Source organism: Pyxicephalus adspersus, chromosome 6, assembly GCF_032062135.1.
Source record: "Pyxicephalus adspersus chromosome 6, UCB_Pads_2.0, whole genome shotgun sequence".
Taxonomy (NCBI): domain Eukaryota; kingdom Metazoa; phylum Chordata; class Amphibia; order Anura; family Pyxicephalidae; genus Pyxicephalus; species Pyxicephalus adspersus.
In genome coordinates, this window is record NC_092863.1 from 53,833,800 (window position 1) to 53,860,998 (window position 27,199).

Sequence of the window (27,199 nt, forward strand, 5' to 3'; positions counted from 1 at the left end):
ATGAGGGGTTTAACATTTTTTTATGGTTTTACTACGTTAACATCTACCAAAAACAACTTTATTGGTTTGGGTGGAGTGGCTTGGGATCTCATCATCTTCCAGGTCTTGGTGACCCTGGTTGAGAGGTACACCCTTAAGTTTTGTACAGGTACTAGATTTATGTGCCTGAAGGCTATGCATTGTGAAAACCTCAGGTTGGAAATCTAGAGTCAGCCTATGTGCCCCAATCTTTTTTGCGTAGTAATCCTGCAATGCCAAATTACTAAACGATGGCTGCTAACAAAGGGCTGTAATAGTTCCACAGTGCGTATTCCCCATCCCTGCACTTCCTCTTCTCTCCTTTCTTGTCCTTTCCCCACAGATAGTTATAGGGCAGAGCAAAATACTCAGCAGTAGCCCAGCAATGTGTTTTAACAACACCCACTTGTAAAACAGTCATTTGAAATATTTGCTAACAACTATTTTGAGTGACAATACTGTAATTGAGCATCTGAGCTCCTGATGTTAACATGGCTGCAAAAGTTCTTCTGTGAGCACTAGTTCCTGGTTCCATGTCATTCATATATTAGTATAGAGGATCTGGGATCCTAAAAGTACTGTATCCCTTTAGAAATGTATTGAGATTTTAACCAAACCAAAAGTTTTCATTAATAGACTGATTCAGCCTAACTTCATTAGGTAAATGTTGCAAAGTGCCAAAGTAAAATATAACAATGCCTACCACCGGTCTAGAGTATTAAAGTAATATTCTGGTAAATGTGTTATACCTTTGTCAAGGTCATCCCCCACAGCTCCAGGACCTTCTGTGCGGAATAGTTCTGCAAACTGTGACAATTCCTTTTTGTACTCCCCAATTTGATCTTTTGTGATCTAATAAATAGAAAAAAATGTGTGGATACGGTTCAGGAGGACAGTGTTTTTGATAAAGCGGTGTGATTATGACGATGGGGGAGTGGATCCTTAACTATCAGTAGTGATAGTAGTGGATGCTTTTGGCAGATTTTCATTGAAAGTAGTGAGTTAATTAACAGTAAGTAAAGTTATACATGATTAGGATAACTATGGGTATAATCTCAGACTCAAATGAAAAAAAAAAAAAACACACACAAAAAAGGCATACTTGATGATTCACTTGGTCTTTTTATGGTGTCTGAGAATGTATCAAGACTAGGGGTTTGTCTACACCACAATATGCATTGTAAAATACATCATCAGCAACTCACTGTATATGCACAGCAACAAACTTAGAATGACCATTTAATTTGTAGCCTACAAACAGTGAAGAGAAGAACAACACAAAGATGTAAATGCTGTTGTTAAAAAATAAAAATACAAAAAGAAAAGGGACTTAAAATGAATGGGTCGCTCGTTAAATTGCGCTCTCACACAGAAATACATTCAAGCGTGTTGTACTGTGGTGTGAATGAGGCCTTATAATGTACATTTGTATTCATTATACACTACATCCATCAAAACAGTATGCAGTATTGAAGTACTGGCACACACCTGAGTAAATGTCTTTTTCACTCTTCCAAGGCTGCGATCCACTTGCTTGGATTCCTGGAATAAATCTTCCCACATTTGTGTTATTTTCTCTGCCAAAATTTTCTCTTCTTCATCAAACTAAAGAAAAGTATAACAACAAATGATATACATAAAGATTTTGTAAACTCTACATATATACTATATACCATGTATTCCACATTCTGCAACAATGCTGAATGAAAACTCAATATCATTCCTATAAATATTAAAAAGTAATTACAGGAATAGGAAAACAGAAAAGACAACTTAAATAAATTATGCTAACAAAATCAATATGTTCTTCAGCATGTCAGAACAGAAGTGCTCCATTTGGAGATAACAGCTTGCAAATTAATATATAATTCTTGCAAAACTTTCAAGAGCTGCAGGAGTAAAACTGAGAGCTTTCTCATTCAAAGTGTGTTTTGTTCTGTGGAAAAGGGTCAAATTTTGTTTTTACGCATGTTCCTATTTTGAGAAACTTCACATCATTCCCTGTCCTGGAAACAAGGAGTGAAAGGAGAAATGAAGGAAATCTCGATTACATAGGGTGGCCTCTATCAACTGGAGAACAACTGAGGCCACTCAAATAAAAGCCCATTACCCAGCAAAAAAAAAACCAAAAACAGATTGTTGTCCTGTGGTAATGAATGCATTGACATGTACATTGCAAAAACACTTAAAAATGCATGTTTTCAAAACACCAAACGCATCTTGCTAATGTGTGTAACACAAGGTTAACTTAGGGTAAAGCACTAACATAAAATGTGATGTGTTGTATTACAAAAATAGCATATGCACCTTATTTGGGTGCATTAGGCAGAAAGTTTAAACAAATGGGCTGTCTTAACACAATGCCCATTAAATATGGAATAATACAATGGAAAAAGTGAGTGTAGAAAGAGCAGGAAGTGTGTTGTAAAGAATTACCAGGCAGGCACCACATTTAAGGTCTGTGCAATAAATAACAATATAATAATGTACTTTTAAAGTTTTTTGTAAATGTTTTCACACAAGATTTGCTCAGCTTTCATCCAAAATTGATCTCTTCTTCTATTTGGATTTACCTGTCAAATGTGTGAATCCTTGGGAAAGTTGTGTGGGACTGGTTAGGTGTTAAGGTTAGGAGGAGGAAAAGGTAAGTGTTTAGAATGGCAATAAGCATTTAGGATAGGTTGTACTTGGGTGGGTGGAAACATGGACACTTTTTGTGAAATAATTACATCTGTCTTCAAACATTTCAAAATGTGCCATACTGGACATGTTGATAATTGCTGTAGACTTCACTCACCTCAATATTATACATGGCTAGGGTGCGATATCTCTCCTGGATGTCTCGATATCGCATTTCTGCCACTAAGGACATATCTCTTATATCTGCAATTGTGGCAAGGACAAACTTAAGATCTTCAAGTGTGTCTGGTGTTTGCTTTAGATTCATTGACAGCTTCTACAATGCAAAAACAAAATCAAAATTTTAATAGGAAATTAAAAGAAGTTGGAAACATCAATATTTCAATTAGAAAATTCTCATGAAAATGTCATCTGAATCACCCTGATTTCTTTCTTTAACATTTTGTAATTTAGACATTTTAGAATCTTGTTCAAGATTAGCACTAAAAAAACAAAACACAATTTAAATTTATTATTATAATTATTATTAATATTATTAATAAACAGGATTTATATAGTGCCAACATATTACGCAGAGCTGTACATTAAATAGGGATTGCAAATGACAGACTAATACAGACAGTGATACAGGAGGAGAGAACCCTGCCCCGAAGAGCTTACAATCTAGTAGGTGGGGGAATTTCACACACAATAGGATGGGAGATATGTAGTGGTGGGAAGTAGTGGTGGTTTCAAAAGACAGAAGAAGACGGGTAGGCAAGTTTGTAAAAACGGGTTTTGAGCGCTCTTTTAAATGAGCAGAAAGTAGGAGCAAGCCGAATAGGACGAGGAAGACCATTCCAGAGAGTCGGGGCAGCTCTAGAGAAGTCTTGTATCCGCGCATGTGATGAGGTTATGAGTAAGGAAGTCATTAGTAGGTCATTGGAGGAGCGGAGAGAGCGGCAGGGGGAGTATTTTTTCACCAAGTCAGAAATGTAAGTGGGACAATAACTGTGTAGGGATTTGAAGGCAAAGCACAGGAGCTTAAATTTGATTCTAAGGTGAAATGGAAGCCAATTGAGAGAACTACAAAGAGATGCAGTGGAAGAGGAGCGGAGGGAAGGATGGATGAGTCTGGCTGCAGCATTCATGATAGATTGTAGAGGAGAGAGTGGGGTTAGTGGAATACCAGCAAGAAGGATGTTACAGTAGTCCAGACAGGAGATGATAAGAGCATGTACAAGGAGTAAATTATACAACTCTGACATGACAGCTAATATGTTTTTTTTTTTACAATAAAAAAATAGGATAAAAAAGCATAGCAATATTAGCCATGAAATGAAAATGAGCTAAAGCTCAATTAAAGAATTATGTAATTTAGGCTAAAGCAGAACATCATCTGAGCGTAGTGGTACCATACACAAAGATGGTTCCATAGGAACTACTAAATCCCTTATAATGGAAACAACAACAGATCTGCTCTGTTATACTCCATTCTGGAGGTATTACCTTGTTTTTTTAAACTACACATTTTACCGCATGATCCTGATTTTATTTAGTCTTTGATGTTTGTGCCACATAAATGATTTACATGTTTGTATCTTCTTATATTTGCTCCAACAGCAGATTAATTGGTTAATATATTTAAATGCAAAATTCTAGAGCCCCATACACTATTTTTGAGAATCAGTATCTGAGTGCTTTTTATAAAGATATCGAAAAATGCCTGTTTACACCCAAGGCCTTTAAGTAAAGCTTTAATGTAGACAAGCATGTCTCCATGACTTTTCTAGCCCAGACTGCCCAGAAACTCTGGAATAGACTTCCTCGTCCTATTCAGCATGTTCCTACTTTCTGCCCATTAAAAAAACACTCAAAAACCATCTTTTTAAACTTGCTCACCCATCTTCTTCTATCTACTAAACTCTCCATACTTCCCACCACTACATATCTCCCCTCCTATTATGTGCCAGTTCTCCCACCTCCTAGATTGTAAGCTCTTTTGGGCAGGTTCCTCTCATCCTCCTGTGTTACTTTCTGTAGATGTCATCTAAAACCCCTAATTAATGTACAGCGCTGTGTAATATTTTGGTGCTATATAAATACTGTTTATTATTATTATTATTATTATTATTAATATTAATAATAATAATAATAAAAATAAAAGCACTGAAAACAGATAAATCGAGATATATAGCATTTTTAGTCACTTAGCAAAGGCTGACTTTGCATTCCTTTCCAAACACATTTCCTTAATCAAATATAACCTGGTCCTGAATGGAAGGTCTGTATATCATATAGTACTCTTTTTTATAAGGTCAAAACTTAATACCTCCAGCTAATCTCTGAGGCTGTAGAGTTCCTCGCGTGCAGACTCATTCAGCAGATGACCAAGTGAATTTACCCATGCCCTTGCATTTTCCTGCACTGTGTATGCTAGAGGTCCCAGATACAGCCTAATACATTGCTCATCTTTAGTTAAAGGCTGCTGGGTAACCTCTAAAGCTACTCTACTGTAAAACTGTAATTTTTCATCGTAGGTGACACACAAGGGCTTTTTGGCAGCAAACTTCTCCAGCACAATGGCTTTATCCAACTTCCACAGAGGCCGATATCTCTTCCATCGATTTAGGTATTTGGTGAGGGAAGTGAGCAACTTGTGCATGTTCTGACTGATCAACACTGCTTGTTCTATGATTTGGGGAATCTGATATATTTCACTGTAAAAACTGTAGACAATAGGTTCATCCTCTTCTGCTTTTTGAGGCGGGCAGAGAATGCATGTTCCATGCATCCAGCGTACAAAATTCTGAAATCAGAATATGATAATGTTAGGAAATAGTTTAATGTACTTATGTAAATCTATTATTAGGAAAAGCAAAGCTGAACAAGTATAAAAGAAAAAATGTGTTGATCCCCCCACACTGTAGAGTAGAAATTTTGAAATATTTAAAGCGTACCTAAACTCACAAAATCAACTTTGGCTTATGGATAACATAAGCCCAAGTTATAATCATCTGAATACTTTTTTTCAGCTTGTTTTGACCTTTAAACATGAAAAATGAGTTCTAAACACACCCCCAGGTCTCTCCATCGTCTAGGCGGTGAACTGCAATCTGGGAAATGCCATCCCTGGTGGGACTGTTTCTAATCCACTACCACTGTCCTAATATTCCTTCATATTTTTTTTATTTTCTCCTGGGACTGTCATGTCACTTAAGTGCGACTGCTCAGTCTGCAGCTGCTTCCTGCTTCTTCTCAGCTTGTGAGCTCTCAGTGCAGATATTTACTGGGCTCAAGCTAGTGAGGGAGGGGGAGGGGGAGTAGGTGGAGGAGAAGGTCAGAAAAGGAAGAAATTGTAAACTTGCCAGTCACAAGCTGGCCACTTCTAAACACTTCATAAATCATTATATATTATATTATATTGCATAGATACAAGCTGACCCAGCCAGTGCCACCAAGTAAGAATAGATTATTAATTGAAAGACTTGTTTTTGAGTTTAGTTCCTCTTTAAATAGATTAAAATAATTTTTTTTAAAGTTTTAAAATTTAATGATTAGACATTCAACTAGTGAAACTAATTTTTACCATGGCAGTTAATGATGCAAGCCTGGTGGTCTTAAAATGAATTATGAACAGCACCTATTGTCTTGAAAATTTGATTGAGGTATTTCATATTCACTGAACGTTATTAAAACATTTTTATCATTCATTTTTTTTAAATGTCATCCTCGTTATAGTTACGAGCATATCAAATTATTGTGAATTAATGCTGTATACTGTATGTGCTATATGCAAATTTCACCAGCTGAACAGGTTGAATTTTCTAGAAGTACCCATAATAAAAAACAACTTCTTGTTTGGATTGGTCTACCTTTGTGGTCTCCAGACATCCTTTGTAGCACTGAACAACAAGTTTGAATATTTCATTGAAATTAGGATGTAATATGATTTCTGGTGCAGAGAGAATGGTTTCCACTTGAAAGAGTGGAGTGTTTCCAATAATAGCAGCGTTAAAAGCCTGGAAATTTCTAGAGAAAGAAAGCAATGTAAAATGTTATAGTGTATTCAAAAGAGTATATTGCCAAAAAAGATAAAACACTGGATAGTTTATGTAGAGAATAATGCCATTCACAAAAATGTAGACAAAAATATCTATGCATTTACAGACAGAGTAGAACTCTAGCCAAAAAAAACAAAAAAAATAAAATATTAGCCAAATAAAAAAAAAAATAACAAAACCAATGTTTCTCCTTCACCCTAGAGAGTTTCTGTTTTTTTTTCTCTTTCTACCAACCCACTTCTTGTTAGAGCATGAACTAATTGGCTCGTTTTGCTGCTCTTTCTTCTTACACTCAAGCTTTGCTGTACAAGGACTGCAAGAGGCTAATAGCAGGTGGAGTTCTTACACCATGTGCAGAGACAATCTGCTAGGAAACCTACTTTTTATAGTATCCCATAGGAATTATGGTTCAATTATGTTGCTAAACATAAGTACATTACTTGTCAATTAATTTGTATTAGGATATTGAATGAGAAAATTGGTTTTAGAATTTGAATACTCAGGGTACTAACTAAAAAGTTTAGGTGACAAGCTATTGGGATAAATCCAGAATTGATAAAACTAAAATGGCTGCAGGAGACATGGCACCTAATTTATTAAACCTCTTTAAGACTGGAGAAGATAGACTTTCATCAGTGAAGTTGGGTGATCCAACAAACCTAAAATGGATCTGGTCCAGGATTCAAACATTTGCTAGCAAATAGCAAACGACTTTAAAGAAATCTATTCCAGGTTTGCTGAATCACCCATCTTCACTGATGAAAGTGTATCCACTCCAGTCTTGGGGAGCTTTAATAAATCATGCCCATGATGAGAAGATGGTGAGTGTGGGTAAAAAAAATCTAATCAGATAAGGGTCAAAACATTCCAGATCTTTATAACTGTTACCATATCTAGTGATTCTACATTGTAGGTAAAGAACAAGAAGGTAATTACTCTCAAGAGTCAGATTGTTAAAAGTCCTTAGGAGGTTAGACATCACCCTTATGACTCAATAAAAAAAGAGATGTAGATTATAAATGGTCTTTGAAGTTTTCTTATAGGGCCAATATACCCAAATTTGCTAAAAAAAAAAATTGTGAAATCTTCGATGCCACACCTATGTTTGTAAGTCTTAGTAATATTCATTAAGAACTTGCAGATGCACTGCTTTTCTAAGCTCACAAATGCCGGCACACAAAAAGACTGATCTGTGAGGAGAAATGTTGTGACAGTTGTAAATTTCTAAAAAAGAACAATAATTACACTTACTTCAAAACCATCTTTGTCAGCGTGTTGTACACTTTTCCTTCCCAATACACATAATATTGAGCCATTTTTGGATTTTTGCCAGTGTTAGTATTCACCACTAGACCTTCTATTTTTGTAAGAATGGAACCAATTGCAGCATATTTTCTGACCATTATTTCAACATCCTTCACACGTTCATTTTCTATGTATTCAAAGAATGCCTTAATACCTAAAAAGCAGATAAAAAAACATAGTCATAAAGCCTGAGCATGGGGTCCACAGAAAAAAATATATAAAATCACATAATGATTTAAATCAAATAATGATGAGTTACCTAAATAAGCAAAAAATTGCCATTGGTCAGGAATTATGTTAGCTGTGTGTGTCATATGTTTTGCCATCAAAAGGAACCTGCTTACAAGGGGTTTGGACATTTCCAGGAACATTCCATTCCCCCTGGAGGTGGCCAATCCCTGGAACATTCCATATGTTTTCTTACATACAGGAAATGTGTTTTCAGCACAGTCTCTCCTTGCAGCAAGCAAGCAGTGGGCAAGTTATAAAGATAAAGTATTTTAGATCAACTGTGATTTTTATTCTACAAACAGTAAAATAGTGGAATAATTACAGCAGAATCATCAGCACTGTGTAATGTTAGGACTCTTCATGTATGGTTATTTTACCATGACCAGCCAGATTCTTTTTCCAATACAACATTTTTGGGTTATTTTACCTGGGAGGTCCGTTGACTTCTTTGTTAGGAATTTAAAGAGATTTGCTGATTCGATAGCTAACAGCTTGCCTTCAATGTCATTTGCATTCTTCTGAATTTTATGCACCAGCGATTCAAATTTTGACAAAGCCTGGCTGCATCTAGTTATGTATTCAGCAATACCTAAAGAAAATATAAAAAAATAAATGAAAATATATAGAAACAATTCCATATTTAAAATGAAAACATTTGTTGTAATACTAATGGTAATCCCTCCAGCAGGCAGTGTGGTAGGAATGCATAACTTGCTGTGAGTGAGGAAAGACTTCTCTGCTATGGCAGGGCAGCAGCGTTAGATGCCATTGCTTGCTTCTGACCTCGGCACCTCTAGAAAGCCAGTTTGGAACCGCTGGTTCAGACTGTAATTGCCTAGTTTGCTATACAATCATTTTTTCTGATAACATTTTTTTAAAAAAGGTCATCCCCACAGAGTAAAGTGAATCTTTAAATAGTGCACTGAATATTTGTTAAATCCTCCCAAAATTTACCTTTCTATGTTGAACCTTAAAGTATAACCAAGTTCAAAACATCATTTTTTAGATTTGGATGAAAATATTTTAAATCATGTTAATTTGATTAGTGTTGCCTCTTGGGAAAATGTGTCTTCATTTTCCTTTCCCGAGTAAAAACAGCAAATGAGAGGAAAGCACTCTGAAGGAACAGAAATCCTACCTAATATAGCTGTCACTGGAACAGGTGTCCCCATAGAAAGATTTCCCCTCTATTCAACACTCAAAGTGTTGGATTTTCTCCCACCTTGATTACATTGGTCATTGGGACATTGGGCATGTTTTGTTTAAACACTCAAAGGCTAAAAAAGATACACTTTTATCAGTGAATCTGGATGATCTAGCAAACCTGGAATGGATCTGGTCTATGATTGAAAACATTTGCAAATAAATAGCATATTATTATTATTATTAAACAGGATTTATATAGCGCCAACATATTACGCAGCGCTGTACATTAAATAAGCATATGACTTTTAAGAGATCCAATTCAGGTTTGCTGGATCACCCAGGTTCACTGATAAAAGTGTATACTCTGTAGTCTTGGAGAGCTTTAATAAATCAGGCCATTTAATTAAATTTAATTTATCCCTGAAAGGATACAGAGAGCGGAGGTTCTAATCCTAACCTACTCCATAAGAAGAGGTTTTGACTTTAGTGTTTTAGGCGATTTGTGATTTCATTTGCATTTTGTAATGATGTAAGAAAAAAAGCTGCCCTGTAATGGAACTTTGTTACCTAAGGAGTTCCAATTCAGCCTTCTGTACCCAGATCGGAACACTCTCAGTAGTTCTCGGATGTGAGAGTCAAGCAGTTGTGTTTCAGCTTCATTCAGAGATGCCATCAACTTCTCATAGGAATTCAATATTTGTTTCATGTCATCAATGTACCTAAAATAGGTTTCATAACAGAACTTATTAAACAATGTTAATTGGAAAAGTGCATTTGCGTAAAAGTAATCAAGATAACTGTGGCTACTTTTTTGAACAATGACTAGAGACAGGGCTACCAGACAGCCTGCTATAACAACACAGAGGGTTCTTCTTTTATATTTTGTACTATATGAGGTTCAATAATATCAGTGAAATGTGTGGTTGTCTTACATTCTGACAACACTTGTGTGCATATGTATGTCTGTGTGTGGGTAGGTACAAGTGAGGAAGGAGCGTTTTATTAACATTATATTAAATGTTTTTAATCTAATGGATTTATGGGGGGAGATTAGAAGCTTTATATCTTCCCTGCCATTAGCATAAGTTTATGGAGGGCAAACAATTCTGTAATCTTGTACACCTGAAAACTGTGCAAGAGTTTCACTGTACTTCTGGGCTATTTTCTCAGCAGGAGAAGGTGCATAGGAACAGATGCACACTTATGAGGTTTTTTCCTTTTGATGCATTTTTAACTGAAATCCATGTAAATGCAATAAAATTGCATGTTGCCATGCATTAACAGGTGTCACATTTTTTAATTGAATGTTAACAAATTTCAAAATGCATATAAATGCACACAATGATGTGTTAATGTGATTTAAATGTATGATTTTGTAAGGAAAATTTTGTAGTGAAAAAAAGGAAGGTTATATGGCAGTTAATTGAGAAAACCTTAAAAACTTGTCTTCTTGCAGGGCCACATTTCTAGGCAATTCTCCAACAAAAAACCCCAGCTGTTCCATGTGTTTTGTTTCTGCTATAATTTCTAGGAGCTCAGGAGCAAAGTTCACAGCATAGCGAACATTTTTATAATCAGTGTCGGTCTTGAGTTGGTCCACCTCCTGGAAAAAATAGGATAAAAATTCTTTGCTTTCTAGGCTCAATGTAATTATTGTAAGCACACAAAATACATTTATGGGGAATGTTCACTGTTAGTTTGTTTTCAATTGTTGGTTAATATAAAGATTATTAGCTTGTCAGAAATTTACAAAACTGAAACAGGTTTATAAAATGTCCTTCTCAAAACTAAAAGAGGATACCAGTTACTTTTGTAATCAAACTATATAGAGACCAAGTAACCAAACTATATATAACCTAGTTAAGTGAAATGCGTCAGATGACAAAGACTGAAATGGTTCTAAACAATTGTAGTTGTTCTATGTATAGAAATGGACATCCAAACCCCATGATTAGACAATGGGCAAGGGATTCACTTACTACGTGGTATGTAATTATGTATGAATTATTCTACAAATGCATAATTTTTATTTAAAAACTAGCCTGAAATCCCTTCTGTCATTCTTTCTACTTTTTACATTTATATATATTTTTTATGACTGCATGTTCCTGTCAGCTTGCTTCCAAGTATCTGTCACTAAACTGAGCAATATTCAGCATAAATATTTTAATATTATAAATACTGTAAATATTTTATAAAAGTGGTAATAATAAAAATAAAGCACATTCACATTTCAGGTTAACATTATGTATGACAGTAAAAAATAAATAAAGGAATAAAACGGTCCCACTCGACTCAGGCGAGAATCCAACATGTGTACAGCCGCTGCCCAACATCGTTCATTGATCCAACAGGCTCATTCCCCCCCTCTCCTTTTCATAGAACAGAACATGTGCTATGTGAACAGTACTCATTCGTTCATCAGTCACTCTCAGTCGCTGGAAATGATCACAAAAGAACAGCCTTACTTCTAAAGTTTGACATAGAATGTGTTATCAATTTACCATGTCTGAAGAGGAACCTGTCTGGTTAATAGCATTCTGTGTATTAGTGTTGATGAGTAAATTTCTTTTCAGCAACGATGGAAGAATCTGATCTGTGCTTTCTTTCCAGGCTTCATATTTCTTGTCTTCATATTCCTTCATTTTTCTGGCAACTTCCAAATATTTTGCCTTTGCCTAAAAAGCAGAAAAATACTGAGACCTTTGCAGACAACTGAAGATAACCCGTGTGGAAGCAAAAAACACAAACACCCTTGCAGATTTTTGAAAACCTGTAAAAGCCCACTAAAAGGTCAGTCTGCCACAGTATAAACTGTTTTGTGACATATGATCTATTTCAGTATTTGTTTTCACCCAATTAGCAACTAAAGTTCCACTTTTAGGTTTCCAGGCAGGTTATTATTGCACCTGTGTTATGTAATCCTGGCACAGCTAATCAAGATGGCAAAAGATCGTCTGTAGGAAGAAGAATAGAAAGAAGATGGCAGCGCCCTCCGATGGAGAGCGGATAGGGGAGTTGTGTTGGTTCTTCTTTAATATCACATGATAAGAAAAGCCAATGACTAAGAAATGCATTGACTGAAGAGGAAAGTACTAACCTTTACTTTATTTATTCAATTTGCATATTCTATGACATTCATAATTTTATTTCTGGCAATACCCTAATAGTGACCTCTGGAATCATCCAAAAAAAAAAAAACTGAATTATGTTTAGGAGGCCACTTATTCTGTATTACCACATTCCATGTTTTCACTTTAGGAGCTGCTTCTGCACCTACACATCAGTATTACCACAAATAGGAAATATTCTAGAATTGAATCAGTAGGCCAAAATTATTGTTTTATATTTATATTTGGTTTATTTTAAATCAGTTTAATTTGACAGGTCCACTTTAGAGTACAATTGAAAAGAACCATTTTTCAGTTAGTGTATATGTGCATTTAAAAGCTTACCATTTTCCCACGCTCTGAATATAACATCTCTTCCATTTCCAAGAATCGGATGATTGTATGCTTGATTCGTTGGAAAAGTGATCTCTCCCAATATACAGACCCAGCAACAGGAGGATGATTTTTGTACAAAGGAGGATTATCCTGGTTTTTTACAAAAAGGTTGTTCACTATATCAACCTGCAAAGCAAAAAAAGATACAGCTCTACTCTTTAAGACAATTCATTTGGTTATTTCAGTTTACTCCTAATTGATAGAGAAAAGAACTGAAGATAAAAAAAATCACTAAAACAAAATTGAATAAAGAATACAAAAATTGATAAAAAATAAATTAGGATTAACATAACATAATACAGCCTTGTGTAAAAATATTGTATTTGAATGTGTTATTCATAGTGGAGTTATGACTTTTGTTAAACAACAAAATAAGAAATGATAAACCTAAACTACAGTTGCTATCAACTGATTTATTTATAGATAATAATGTGCATGCATAAATAAAAGAAATACTTTACAATTTGGGTAAACAAAGCTGATGGTTTAAATTTTCAAGTGTTTGTTGCCCCCCCCCCCCCCCCCCCGCCCCCAAATTGCGAGTAATTTAATAATTGCATAGACTCCAAACTGTACATCTGACAAGCTATAAATCATCAAGATTTGAATTTTTTTGCCCTGTTGTGTATTTTAATGATTGTAAGTACAGCATTTTACAAAGACCAGAATTACCAGCTTATTTAAATGGTTATGGATGTGACACCAGAATAGTTTAGCTAATAACTAAACAGTTTAGCATGTAAAGAAACCTTAACAAGTTATGCAAACTTTTGTTATGGCATGCCACTATACCTCTTTACAATACTGCTCCAGAATGGCATTGAATTTCATCATCATCTGTTTGTTGATGGCTTCCCGTGACCGAATATGTTTAAATTTCAGTAACATGTCAAACGCGGCTTCAGCTGAACGAAGTGTTTTGAATGATTCATCAATGAAACTGATGGCTTCACCTTCAATAGCCTGACCATAAAGGTAAAATGTCATGTTAACATGTACTTTTCCTATCTGCTTTACATTCAGTTCTTTTCATATCTGCTTCATATTATTTTTTTCTATATCTGCTTATTGTCCCAACAAGGGATTATTTTTTTAAAGTGTTATTTTAGAACACCTTATAACACTTTCTACATTTCAGAGATTTCACGTACCTGGACTTCATTTTTAAAGTCATCCATAACAAGCTTCCATTGGTGGGAATGCTTTATATTGAAAGGATCAAACTTTAGGTCTTCCATTGGTTTGATGAGACTATCAACTCTATTTAAGACGTCATCTATACGCTTAGGATCTCCAGTAACTGCTTTTAGCTCTGCACCAAAAATGTTGTAGAATTCTTCCAGAACCTGTCCATCAGAGAATATGATCAATATTTTTTTTTTTTTTTTTGCATTTAAACTTTATTGAGAAGGTTAACAGACATTACAGTTTACAAGACAATATAAAAAATTACAAATAAAACAGGTGTACAAAATTCCAGTACATAAACGTCAGGGATCAGCCAATATAGAGAAAGTGTGCAACATCAACTTTGAGTACACTGACATAATCCAGTCCAAGAGAACTCAACTTGGATTTTTTATATAAGAAAAAAAAGGAAAAATAACCATTGGGGAAATACAAAAAAGGTGTTACTATATTAGGGCAGGGCAGGTAGAAAGGGATATGGGTTAAAGAATAGGGAACTGAAATAAGAGCATCAAAACAAGTAGGTGAGAAATGGCTATTTATCATGTCTAAAACAACAACAAAAACTATTGCAGGAGACAAATGAACAAATGCGGGTGGTACAAAGAGTGGAAGATCTTACATGTTGTCTTGGAGAACTGTCAGATAGTCAAGTCTCAGAACAGTACCCAATAGAACCAACACTGATTGTTTTTGGCTTCCATGCCTTTTATGGAAGTGGTTAGATCTTCCATTGTGTATATATCAATAATTTGTTGGAACTATTGTGAAATAGTAGGGGTCCCTGTTTGAGTCCCAAATACCGATAAACAAGCTTTGCTGTGTCAATCAACCTGATAAGGAGGGAGCTCCGGTATGTTTTCCGGAAAATTTGTAAAAATTTCCAGGAAATTTGTGAAACGAGGGAGGAGCCTATGGACCATCTCCCAAAATGGACAAATCCTCGGGCACTGCCAGAAAATGTGCAGAAACGTACCTCGTCCCCCACAACACCACCAACAAATGTCTGAGACTTATGGAAACATGAAGTGTAATCGAGATGGTACTCTATACCACCTAGTACTCTATACCACCTAGTAGGAATTTTATAGCCGGTTTCCTGATATGTAGTACTATGGAGGATTGAGCCATAGATAAAACTTGCTCTTTTTCGGATTTTGATGACCAATAATTTTTACATAAACTCACAAAATCAATTTTCCATCATTTTGTCTGAAAATCATGTGCAAAAACAGCTTTGAGTCAACGTTTTAATCTCTTGAAATATTAAGTGCAAACACTGCATACCACATTGCTACTTTTACAGAGTTTGTTGGATTAAAATTCCAGTATCAGGACTTTTAAACCACTCTGATGTTAGATACATCTGCAGCAATGCTCATTTCTTTCCTCTGACTTTGCATACATTGCAATAGTCTGCCAAACAGCAATGCTCAGGGGTAGTTCTTGTGTTTGGGCCAGTTGGAGTGAACATACACAGGAAATTACTCTGTAAGGCTTGTGGGTGAAATCAGTTAGATGTAAATCCAAACTGGATAACATTTAGTTTGCTGAAGCACCAAGAATCATAATCAATTGCCAAGGCTTTTTGCATCTCAGTGTTGCTACCTCTTACAGACTCTATCTGCATACATTGTAAATAAATACTGCAAATCATTGCTCCGGACATGCATCATGGTATCAACAGCAGTGCATGCTGGCACTGAATGAAGCACATGTGTGGCCACAAAGGAGAACATTTGGGAAACAGGGATATAAAACAGTCACCCTATAATATGAAAATGCCTTAACAAGAATCTGTGTGGCAAAATCATCAGTTATTATTTTATTAACCTTAAGATAAATAACGATAATTAAAAGTTAAAGAATATTGCATATATTTTTTTATACTATATTATGAAAATTCTGATTTACCTCTTTAATAAATGCAGGGCAAATAAAAATAATCTGTGTAAACATAATGTGTCTAATTTATTAAAGCTCTCCAAGGCTGGAGAGGATACAGTTTTATCAGTAAAGCTGAGTGATCCAGCAAACCTGGAATGGATTTCCTCAAAGTCATTTGCTATTGGCTAACAAATGTTATGAATCCTGGAACAGATCCATTCTAGGTTTGCTGGATCACTCAGCTTCACTGATGAAAGTGTATTCTCTCCAGCCTTGGAGAGGTTTAAAAAGGTTTATGTTGGAAAACTGTAAGAGATTAATTTATAAATGTTTTCACAAAAGATTCACCTGACATTTAACTAAATAAAACAAATTTTACACTGGATTTAATTTAATTTTGATTATCACATTTTCTATTTAAATCCAAAATGTTATTGTGGATAAAAGTTGGGTGAAAACATTTATAAATAGACCCGTGTGTACTTGTTCAAGATGTTAGAAGATGATGAGAACCTCTATATAACCTACATATACAGTTTCCCAATTTCAGTATGAAAAATTTCTAGTGGAAGTGACCTTCTAGAAAGGTACAGTAAGAACTTAACAAGATTGAGTAATGCCACTAAAAAATAAATAGCTGAATAAGAGTAGGTATGTTGTAGGTAAGTTTTTTCCAATAAAAATAGCATATACTGTACTATATTTTTTGTTACAAAACAAAAGCTATGTTCTATGCTTGAGAACATTTTTCTTAATGCACTAAGACTTAAAACCTAGAACAGATAATGGACAAATTTCAATAAAAACTCCAAAATAATCTTAGTACCTGCAATATACTGAAAAGAGCTTGGCAGATAGAAGCCAGATAGTCTGTTTTTTCAAAAAGGCGTTTTCTATCAAACTCCCAACGCTGATCCCTTCCAGAAGACTCAATCTTTGCACGAACTTCAAAGTAGCAACTCTTCCACAACTCAAGGGTGAGTTTCGCCTCTTGTGTTTTCTCTTTTGCAACTTCTTTGTTTTCTCTGCAACATTTTTTCCCAGATTAAGATCATGAAGTTCACAACTTTATTTTTTTAATGCAAACATTAGGTTGCATCAGTCTGCTGCATACAAAAGCAAGACGTTTCACCACAGTTATCATCCTGTACAGTGTAGTACAGCAGAGATCAAGCTGTGTTAGTTGTAATACATTTTTACACTGGCTGTTCAGTGACTGAGAGGTAACTTGTCCCCTTATACCTTTCAACTGTTTTTCATTTAAACATCTACCATATGCAGATCAGAAACTTACCTAAACAATGTGCGAATGTTAAGAACTCTGCAAACTCTTTCCGCAATTTCCCATGCAATTCTTTCCATTAAAGGGACCATCCTTTCATCCTTGTTGTAATGACGGGAAATGATCCACACCATTCTCAGTGCATTCATCATAGGTGGTATAGTTTCCAAAACTACATTAAAACCTGTACCATGTGTTAGGTTCTACAAGAGAAGTAATAAAACATACGTTGGACTGCGAATGGTTTGCAGACAAGAAATCTGCTGCTAAAGTATTTCCAAATAATAGACTTGCCTTCAAATGTCGTTCCAGAGTGGTGAGGAATCGAACGTTGTCAGCTGCTTCTACATGGTATTTTGTTAGTTCAGAAACTGTCAGGTCTAGATTCTGCACTACTCCAGGGTCTGCAATTGATAGCACATCCAAGACTTTCTTTACAGCAGGAAGTTTCAGTTGTTCAATGAGCGCACTTAAGGTTGCATTGCGCTCACGCCAGAAATCTATTTCAGCCAGAGGACCTTTGCCCTGAAATTAATTTACAATTATTATTTACTAGCTTACCCTTAACTAGTTGTAATTACTGGCATCCAAGAAACATCCTTTTCTTTATTATAGACAAACAGTGGGCCTGCTTTAAACATGTGCACGAAAAAAAAAATGTTTGGAGGACCCTCATCATAGTTACATAGTAAGTCAGGTTGTAAAAAGACACAATTTCATCAAGTTCAACCACTAGGGAAATAAACATATGCCAGATATAAAATCCTATGGACACATGATCCAGAGGAAGGCAAAAAAAAACCCTGGTACAATTTGCTCCAACAGTGGAAAAAAAATCCTTCCATGAGGCAATCGGATGTTCCCTGGATCAACAGTCTGTTATCTTTACTGTCATCAGAATCATATAAAAAATGTTATTGCTTTTTGAGTATTGTTAACCAATTTGCCACACAATGACAATGGCCATAAATTAGTGGATCCAGCCTAATGTGATCCCTGGGTAAATATTAGATTATTTTAGTATATGTTATGCTGTATGAATAAGCACTTCCAATGTTGAAGGATATCGTTTTTGTGGACAATGCTGCCTGGGAATGATTTTTAGCTTTTCCAGTGAGTCTAAATTCATAGCTCTCTAAATTCGTCATAAGTGTCACTATTTTCAGTTGTGAGTGGAGTGAGGAAGAATAAGAGCCTCTGTCACTGTCCTGATAACAATTGTCTTACCAAACATTGGGAATGTTTTATTAAAGCTCTCCGATGCTGGAGAGGATAAAAGTTCATCAGTGAGCCTGGGTGATCCAGCAAACCAGGAATTTGCTATTTCTTAGGAATTGTTTTCAACCCTGGACCAGATTAATTGCAGGTTTGCTGTGTCACCCAGCTTCACTGATAAAAAAGTGTATCCTCTCCAGCCTTAGAGAGCTTTAATAAATCAGGCCCATTAAGTGAGGAAAAGTCCAAGCTACTGTAACACAAGTTGTTGAGAAAGTGAATTTTCCTGTTGTCTGTAATGGGCATCAGAACTGGATCATGGAAAAGGTGGTTTGGTATAATTAATCATATTTTCCTTTAGATTATGTGGATGTTACTTTGACATATATCATCTAAAGACTGTGGCAGACCACGTCCGCCTCTTCATTGCAATGCTAATTTTTGATGACAAGAGCCTCTTTCAGCATGAAAATGCAACCTACCACACTGTAAAAAATTGAAATTTCAAGATTTACAGAATATGACAAGTGTTCAAGGTGTTGGCATGACCTCCAAATTCTCCAGATCTCACTCTGATTGAGAAACACCTCCGATCCACGGAGGCCCCACCTTGCAATTTACAGAATCTAAAGAATCTCCTGTTAATGACTTGGTGTCAGCTACTGCAGGACACATATATTACACTTTCAAAGTCCTTGCCAGGATAAGCCAAACCTGTTTGGGCAACAGAAGGAGAAACTAACACAATAATAAGCAGGTGGTTTTAAGGTTCTGGCTGATCACTTTTGCAATAGTTTCTAAAGAGGTGCAGATACTATGTCTGCTAGATGATAACACTGCTTATGTGTTTATATAGTACGTCCAACATTACTACATGAGACCCTGGGGAAGAAGGACACCAAATGGCTGTATACTAATCCATCATGTTACTCCCCAGTAGTCCAAAGAATACAAAAACATATGCATAGGATACCTGAGGCTTCTTCTGTAGTAGATCTTCCAGTGCTGCTGACATTTGTGTCTGCCAGTTCATCACACACTGTTCAAGTTTTTCTACAGCAGCTTGATCAGCTGCCAGTGTGTTAGGTTCAACATCAAGGTTCACATCTGGAATTTCCAGCTTTATTTCTCCTATATTGAAAACAGAGAATGAATAAAAAATGTAAAAACAACTGGGTTAATTTTATTGAACAGTAATAAAGCAAAAATTCATTTTATTATTTAGGTAATAGGGCAGAGAAAGACATCCAATCCAGCATCCCTAAGATATGGTTACTATAAGAATAGGAAACTACAATGGATATACCAACACCATAGAGGCATTTCTGTCATTTTAAGCAATGATATCAACTAACACATTACACCATTCCATCTGAGTTATCCTATAAATTTAAATTACAAAAGAGGTCAGATCAATATATTTAAAAAGGCAAAGAGGGAATTACAGAAAATATAAAATTAACCAGAAATCTGATTGTTCTGAAAGTTTTTTTTTGTTCTAAAGTGATAAGATATAAAACTAGTTGCTGTGGTCCTAAAACAATGTGTATTGCTTGCAAGACCTCCTAATCATTTTTATTTAAAATACCTGAATTACCATGACCAACGATCATAGTTTGGGTCAATACTGTTTTGAAATGAACAAAAAAATGCTCACCTTCTAGTTGTTGTATTGTTTGCTGAACATGACTAAGGAATTTTTGCATATTCATTAGAAATTCATCCCGAATTAGCTGAACACTTATGGACTCTCCATTGGGCTCTCCAAGCTGTGTTGAACCTTTGTCATTTAAATTTTGTGAAGGCCCTGATTGTCCATCATCGTTTTGAAGGGTGGTGTCTTTATTTTTATGCTGATTATAAGCCAACAGAGGCATATAGACCTATAAACAAAATATATAGTTAACCAGTAATACAGTTTTTTAATATTAATAATATTATTGTTATTAATAATAATAATATTAATACATTTTATTTATAAAGCAGCAATATTATTTGAAAAATAAAACAGAGATTGGAAATGACAGACAAATACAAAAAATTACACAGGAGAAGGAGAAGACTATGGTACTAACACACATGTATTGTTATGTATATGATGCTACATATAAACTAAATTTATAGATAAAGCTTAACCCATGTGCCTATGTATTATTAACAAGCTCAACAAGCTTTTATAGTTGTCTTTGACAATTTAGTAGTGGATTTCCCCTAACTCAAGGTATCAACATTTATCAACAAGATGGCACTTTAGTAGGAATACACAGCATTAAAAAAATAAAACTAAAAACTGAAAAAAACTTTGTCTGTAGTTATACTTTAGGGTAAACACAGACACAAAAAAACAAACAATCAATCTATTCTTACACCCTTCATCAGAGTCGATTATCACAGAGATTTTACAACAGCATATCTGTGCAAGCAAACACCAAGAAGTTTATTTATAAATTATTTGCTAGTTTATTCAACCTAGATTAAGCAGTTTATTTGTTAGAAGATACAGCACTTATTTTTCTGATTGCTGGGCTCTTTAATTATTGACCACTGGGTGGCAGAATGAGGGTGAGTTTTATTATTCATTAAAAATACTGTACAGCCATGCCGTATTTAAGATGTGTATTTTATGTTCATGTGAAGCCAATGCCGTTACGGGTTAATAAGACTTTGATGTTTTATGTTTTAATGTATGTTATATATATTTGTCTATTTCTTTTTTGAAAACTTAATAAAGCTGATTGACACAAAAATACTGTACAGCTACATTGATAGGAAAAACAATTCTAAATACAACCCCAAATGTTACTTTAACTATGATTAATAGGGAGCAAAATGTTTATTGCATTTATCCAATCTCTATAGTTTCATTTCTAAAAACCATACCTGTGAAATGACTTGTTTTAGCATCAGCAGGGGATGTCCATTTAACATTCCATACTCCAAAAATCTTGGCATGACATCATTGGCTTCCTGCATATCATTGGGCTCTGGGATTGTTTCTGTACATAAAGGAACATCTTACAAAATACATAAATACGAAAGCACATTAAGAGTAATTAACGTAATAGATGCTCAATTAAAATATATCTAAACAAAAATGTTTTTCATTTCCACATGTAGGGTTTTTTTTCTGTGTTCCATTTGAGAGATTTTTAATCACTGTGCTTTATACACAACTGGAAGTGAAAACAATATATATAAAGTGTGCCACAGTTGGAATATTTTCCCCTCAAACTGGCTTATCGGCTTATCCAAAAAAAAAAAGTTTGCTTTTAGATACGCAACCATCAAATCAAAAATCAGCATAGCCTTTGCATTTCTGTCATTTACATTTTTTCTCTATGTTTGCAGTTAACAAATGGTTATCTTTAGTGTTTTATTTTGTCATCAGCCTACCATTTCAGTATGTGATTAGTTGTATAACAAAGTGCAATACCTTGGGTATCTCGAAGAAAAAACAGAGCACTAGAATCGGAAAACTCCTCAGGAATGCAGTTAAAGGAAACATACAGAACTGTGCGATAAACCTTCTGCAGGATTGTTTTCTGAAATCACAGAATTTTTAGAACATTTAGAAACATTATAGGGTTGATTCATCTCAACTACCCTTCAACAACTAATCAGGTGACTGCATTTAGAGCTAAAGTCACTTCTAACCCGATAACCTAATCGGATCTGAAGTGGATATGATGGATTTTTAAAATCCAACTCATCATAAAAGTCTGATTTTTTTAGGGTTGTGGATATATCAACACCTATATATAACATTATATAACACAAGTCATATTATGTGTAGGGACATTTACTTTTATCAGAGAAAAGAAAAACAGAATATCATACAGTATATGTGTGTCTGATGTTTCGGAACTGATAACTTTTTGAACATTAAATGCATTGGGTTGGCTGAATACATAATTGGCATGAGATCTGCTTTGTGCACTGGGCCTTATAAGCATTGTCTCATATTTTGCCTTAGTGTAAATCCTGCGTGATTCCTGAATTTATTTCTATTGTTTGATTCAAAATATATTTCTAGGTAAGTAACTCTGTTCTCCACCTCAAAGTGCCTTCCGTAACTGCTATGTGAAAAAAAATTAGTAGAAGCCTTATAAAACTCTGAAAATTTATTCAGTTTCTTTATTTTAATCAGCAAGGGGGTGATTGAGAAACTGCAACAAAGAGAATATATGTTACTTTTGTTAAAAGTTATTCTCTCTAAGCATTTTATTATCATTGAGTTTCAGTTTATGTAAGCATTGTACATCATACTATGTTCCATGTATATTTTTCACTGTTAAGCAACCCCCCCCCCCCCCCCCCCCCCCCTGTTCTTTCCCCCTTTCTTCTTTTATTTTTTTTTCCCTCCCTTATTTATTTCTCGATTACCCTGTTTTAAGTTATTAGTATGTGGCACTGTATTATATGAATAAATATTCTGTTATGTATATGTTGTAAAACTGAAAACCCCACTAAAAATAATTGAAACAAAAGTTATCCTCTCCTTAGGGCATGACAAATAGGGATCCAATATTTCCTAAACAGTTGTTAAGTACTAACTGCTGTTGCATAAATAAGCTTACAGCACTAATAATAACAAGTTATGTATATGAAACCATCTTAAACACCTTTGTGAAGTAGAGTGGGCACATTGCACATTGCACTGACTTTTAATTCATTATTCACCAGATAATTCACCAAAATGGTACATGTGTTTTAAAAAATTGTGACTTACAGTAAGCTGAATAGGAGCAAGTTCTTCTTCATGATTCAATAATAAATCCATATCCACATCTATTGTTCCATCTGCATGTGTAGTATCAGTATCTCGAACTGGGGTGACATCATTTTCTATATAGTAAAAACAATAACTTGATTCAAATAAACATTATTTGATTTCGCTGATTTATTTACCTAAGGTTTTGAACATGGGGAGCAGATGAGGAGGTAAAGAATAAGACCACAGGAAAACGTACTGTCACTGGTTGGCTCTAAAATGATTATTTCTTTGGAGAGGTCACTGTGCTCTTCTGGATCATCAGAGTTTGTTTCTTCCACATGGGAATCACCATTTACATTCTGGAGTTCTTCAGGTTCTAAAAAGAACAAAACATTATCAGTGTTTTAAGTGAGTATTACAGAGATCCCGTAGCCAAACCAGAGATCCTTTACCCACAACAATAATCCAATAAGATTACATTTAGCCTAATTTAGGCATGTTATTTTTTTGTAAAACCCTATACTGTGTAGGTGCTATAAAAGACCTGAGCTTGCTTGCATCTTGGATGTGATATCAGCAGCTCTTGTAGACTCAGAACTGTCTACAGCTGACAATATAAAGCAATCTTTCTCAACCAGGGTCCTGTGGGTTCCTTCAAAGTTTGGAATAAGTAGCTTCTGCTCCTTAGATATGCAACCACTAATGTCAATAAATATTTAGGCAATTAGAGAGAAGATACTCTTTCCATTGACCACCAATATATTGATCATTCTTCTTACCCACTACCAACATAATGATGGTTCTTCTTAGTAATCACCAATATAATGATCATTCTTACTGACTACCAATGTAATGATCATTCTTCTTACTGACCACCAACGTAATGGTCATTCTTCTTACTGACCACCAATATAATGATCGTTCTTCTTACTGACCACCAACATAATGATCATTTTTCGGAGTGACTTCCAAGATAATGAATATTCTTCTTACTGACCACCAATAAAAGGATAATTCTTACTGACCACAATATAATGATCGTTCTTCTTACTGACCACCCACCTAATGATCATTCTTCTTACTGACCACCAACGTAATGATCATTTTTCTGAGTGACTTCCAATATAATGATCATTCTTCTTACTTATCACCAATATAATATTCATTCTTTTTACTGACTTCTAATATAATGAGTATTCCAATCATTGGCCACCAATATAAGGATCATTCCTCTTACTGACCACCAGTGCAAAGATGACGCTTTACACTGACCTCTACTGTAAATATTCCCAATAACCACCAATGTAATGAGCATTCTTATTGACTACCAATGTAATGAGCATTCTACCCACTGATCACAAATGTAATGGTATTCCCACTGATCACCAGTGTAATGATAATTCTTCACATTGACCACAACACTAATATACCTTGATCTGTACGCGATCATCTACGATCTGGCCCCACTATGTAAAGGATTTTATTTTCTTTAGTTAATAAATATTTAATATCTTTATCTTTATATCTTTAATTTGTCAAATTTTAAATATAGTGAAAAAAACATCTAAGCTTGTATGATGTAAGCTTAAAGACTGGGGTCTCACATTGTTTTATATGACTTTAGCACCTCTTACTAATCTGATCATAACACAGCATTGTGCCATCGTAGAACTTCATTCACCCAAGTCTGGATTTCAAGATAAAAATAAGGTCTTCAGTAAACATGACAATGATGCTGATTGGACTATTCAAAACTAGCATACTGATGATTTGACAAAAGCTTCAGCCTAAATGCTATAATATCCTAGTTATATATATATTGTCGATTTATATTGTAACTCCCTGCATAAAATAATAAAAAATATGATTTGGACCAAATGTCACCAAAGTTATTTCCACGTCAACTGTTGGAAGAAGCTTGTGTTCAGCATGATGTATGTTGGGGAAGGACAATAAAAATCCTGTGTACATAGATACCACACGCTGTATATATGTTAACTAATGAAATGGAGTCTCTGGGACCCGAAATATATTTAAGGGGTTCCTCCGTGTTCAAAACGTTTGAGAATGGCTACTTTATAGTATTCTGTTTTACGGTTATACCAGCTGCTCCATGAAAAATGACAAGATGAGGGGAGAGGTGAATTTTCAACAGAACTGACATTAATTAAACAATCCAGAAGAAATGTAAGCTATGTCATGCAAGTAAGGGGGCTGTGATGAAGAATTGACTCTACTGAAGAAGTTAATATTTGTTTGCAAGTTCAGAGGTCCATTGCAAGGCAACTCGAGTTGACTTTGAATGTTTCTTGTTAAAAAAGAATTTATGGAATTTCTAACTTTTCTTGTAGATCAGCTGCACTGTGGTTCGGTTTTAGTGGTGTCTTGTCAGGTTCTCCAGCAATAATTTTCATTTTTTTAAGTCTAGTTACAAATTGTTATAGCATATAATATAATATAAGCATCAGTAATCATTTTTTGTTTTTTTTTAAAGGGTGCAGCACTGCCCCCTAGTTCTTGATCACCTAGGCCAGGGGTGAGCAAACTTTTTGGACTACTAGACTATTTCAGGAGGTCAAGAAGGCACACTAGGACAGAAGAAACAAGGTGTCCAAGGAAAGGTTTTTTATTTAAAAATACAGTACGATCAATAGAGAACAGGTTCAAAGCATTTTTTTTATTGGAATGGGTCTTTATAGGTGCTTTGTGCAATAATATACTTAATGACAAGAAAATACTAATTTTGTTTAAAAGAAAATGTTTCTTTTAAAAAATTCACTGTGATCATGATCAAATAATCCAATTCATATGATAATATACTTCTATATTTAAATGTATGTTTATCATGATTCATTATCCCAAGATCAATGGCTCAGGGTTTAGCACTCTGGCCTTTGCAGCGCTGGGTCCCAGGTTTGAATCTCGGCCAGGACACTATCTGCATGGAGTTTGCAGGTTCTCCCCGTGTCTGCGTGGGTACTACAGTTTCCTCCCACATCCCAAAATATTCAGTTATTTGGCTTCCCCAAAAAAATTGACCTTAGACTACATTAATGACATATGACTATGGTAGGGACATTAGATTGACATAGCCCCTTGAGGGACAGTTAGTGACATGACTATTGACTTTGTACAGCGATGCGTAATATGATGGTGCTATATAAATATTGTGTAGTAATAATAATTTATCAGATAATTTATGTTAAGTAACTCATTATTAATATATGATTAGTTACTAATCACATATACGGACCCACAGATATGTGGGACAGGGGTCTCCTATCCACCAGGAACGCCCCTGAAGGGAAATCCCTCTTCTTGCAGTGCATACGGAGGAGAGGGAGTGTCCCCTTACCCCGGAGTGCCGGGGTAAGAGTGCCGCCCCTGCCTGCCAGGTTTAGGCCAGGTCAACCATTAAAAAACTAGGGGTTGTTAGGCCGGAATGGATCACTGGCTAGGCCATATCGGGCCTAAAGGCCGGAGTTTGCCGACCTAGGCGGTCAAGAATAAATGGGAGCGCAAAGCCTCCCAGGATACCTATGTCACACATCCCGGGAGGTTCTTGGCTGCTCTTTCTGCGCATGCCCGAGCAGCAGAAGGAGCCCTTTCACCAAAAGGGAAAAAAAATGCTGCTCTCACGCATGCGCAGTGAGATCTGCAAGGTTTATTCCATCTACGTCACCCGATCTCGTGCCTGCGTCGGGTGACGTAGGAAAAAGAACCCGGAAGAACGGAGAGAAGATGGCGGCGTCTAGCGCACTGGCCTGAGGACGGATGCCGGGACAACGCGGAATCCCATGTGAGAACCCTCTTGACAGATCAACTGCCCTGTGGGGTTAAAGGTAAGTGAATTTTTGTGGGTTTTCTTCCTCTTTAAATACTGTTATGGCATCACCTATAAGTGACCTGCACACCATTAGTTAACAGTAAGGTGGGTGGGCAGGCTCTGTGGAGGGGAGGGGGCGTGTCCATGACACTCCAGGCTTACAGGAAGTCAGAGGAACAATGTACAGCGCTGCGTAAT

At 35.5% G+C, this 27,199-nt stretch overlaps 1 protein-coding gene across 1 annotated transcript in view; it reads right to left on the reverse strand.

The window, feature by feature from the left end:
• DNAH10 (dynein axonemal heavy chain 10) overlaps nt 1-23,546 on the reverse strand; it is a 71,995-nt gene extending 48,449 nt beyond the window's left edge. The window contains 22 exon segments of the mRNA XM_072415787.1: nt 768-870; nt 1,507-1,623; nt 2,816-2,974; nt 4,970-5,446; nt 6,513-6,669; nt 7,953-8,160; nt 8,665-8,826; nt 9,951-10,102; nt 10,817-10,986; nt 11,888-12,061; nt 12,839-13,015; nt 13,682-13,852; nt 14,041-14,235; nt 16,791-16,989; nt 17,259-17,449; nt 17,541-17,771; nt 19,435-19,592; nt 20,119-20,344; nt 21,342-21,457; nt 21,895-22,003; nt 23,191-23,306; nt 23,432-23,546. Of these exon segments, the coding sequence (XP_072271888.1) occupies nt 768-870; nt 1,507-1,623; nt 2,816-2,974; nt 4,970-5,446; nt 6,513-6,669; nt 7,953-8,160; nt 8,665-8,826; nt 9,951-10,102; nt 10,817-10,986; nt 11,888-12,061; nt 12,839-13,015; nt 13,682-13,852; nt 14,041-14,235; nt 16,791-16,989; nt 17,259-17,449; nt 17,541-17,771; nt 19,435-19,592; nt 20,119-20,344; nt 21,342-21,457; nt 21,895-22,003; nt 23,191-23,241 (3,703 nt within the window). The 5' untranslated portion in view covers nt 23,242-23,306; nt 23,432-23,546.
• Nucleotides 23,547-27,199: the final 3,653 nt, after the last annotated feature.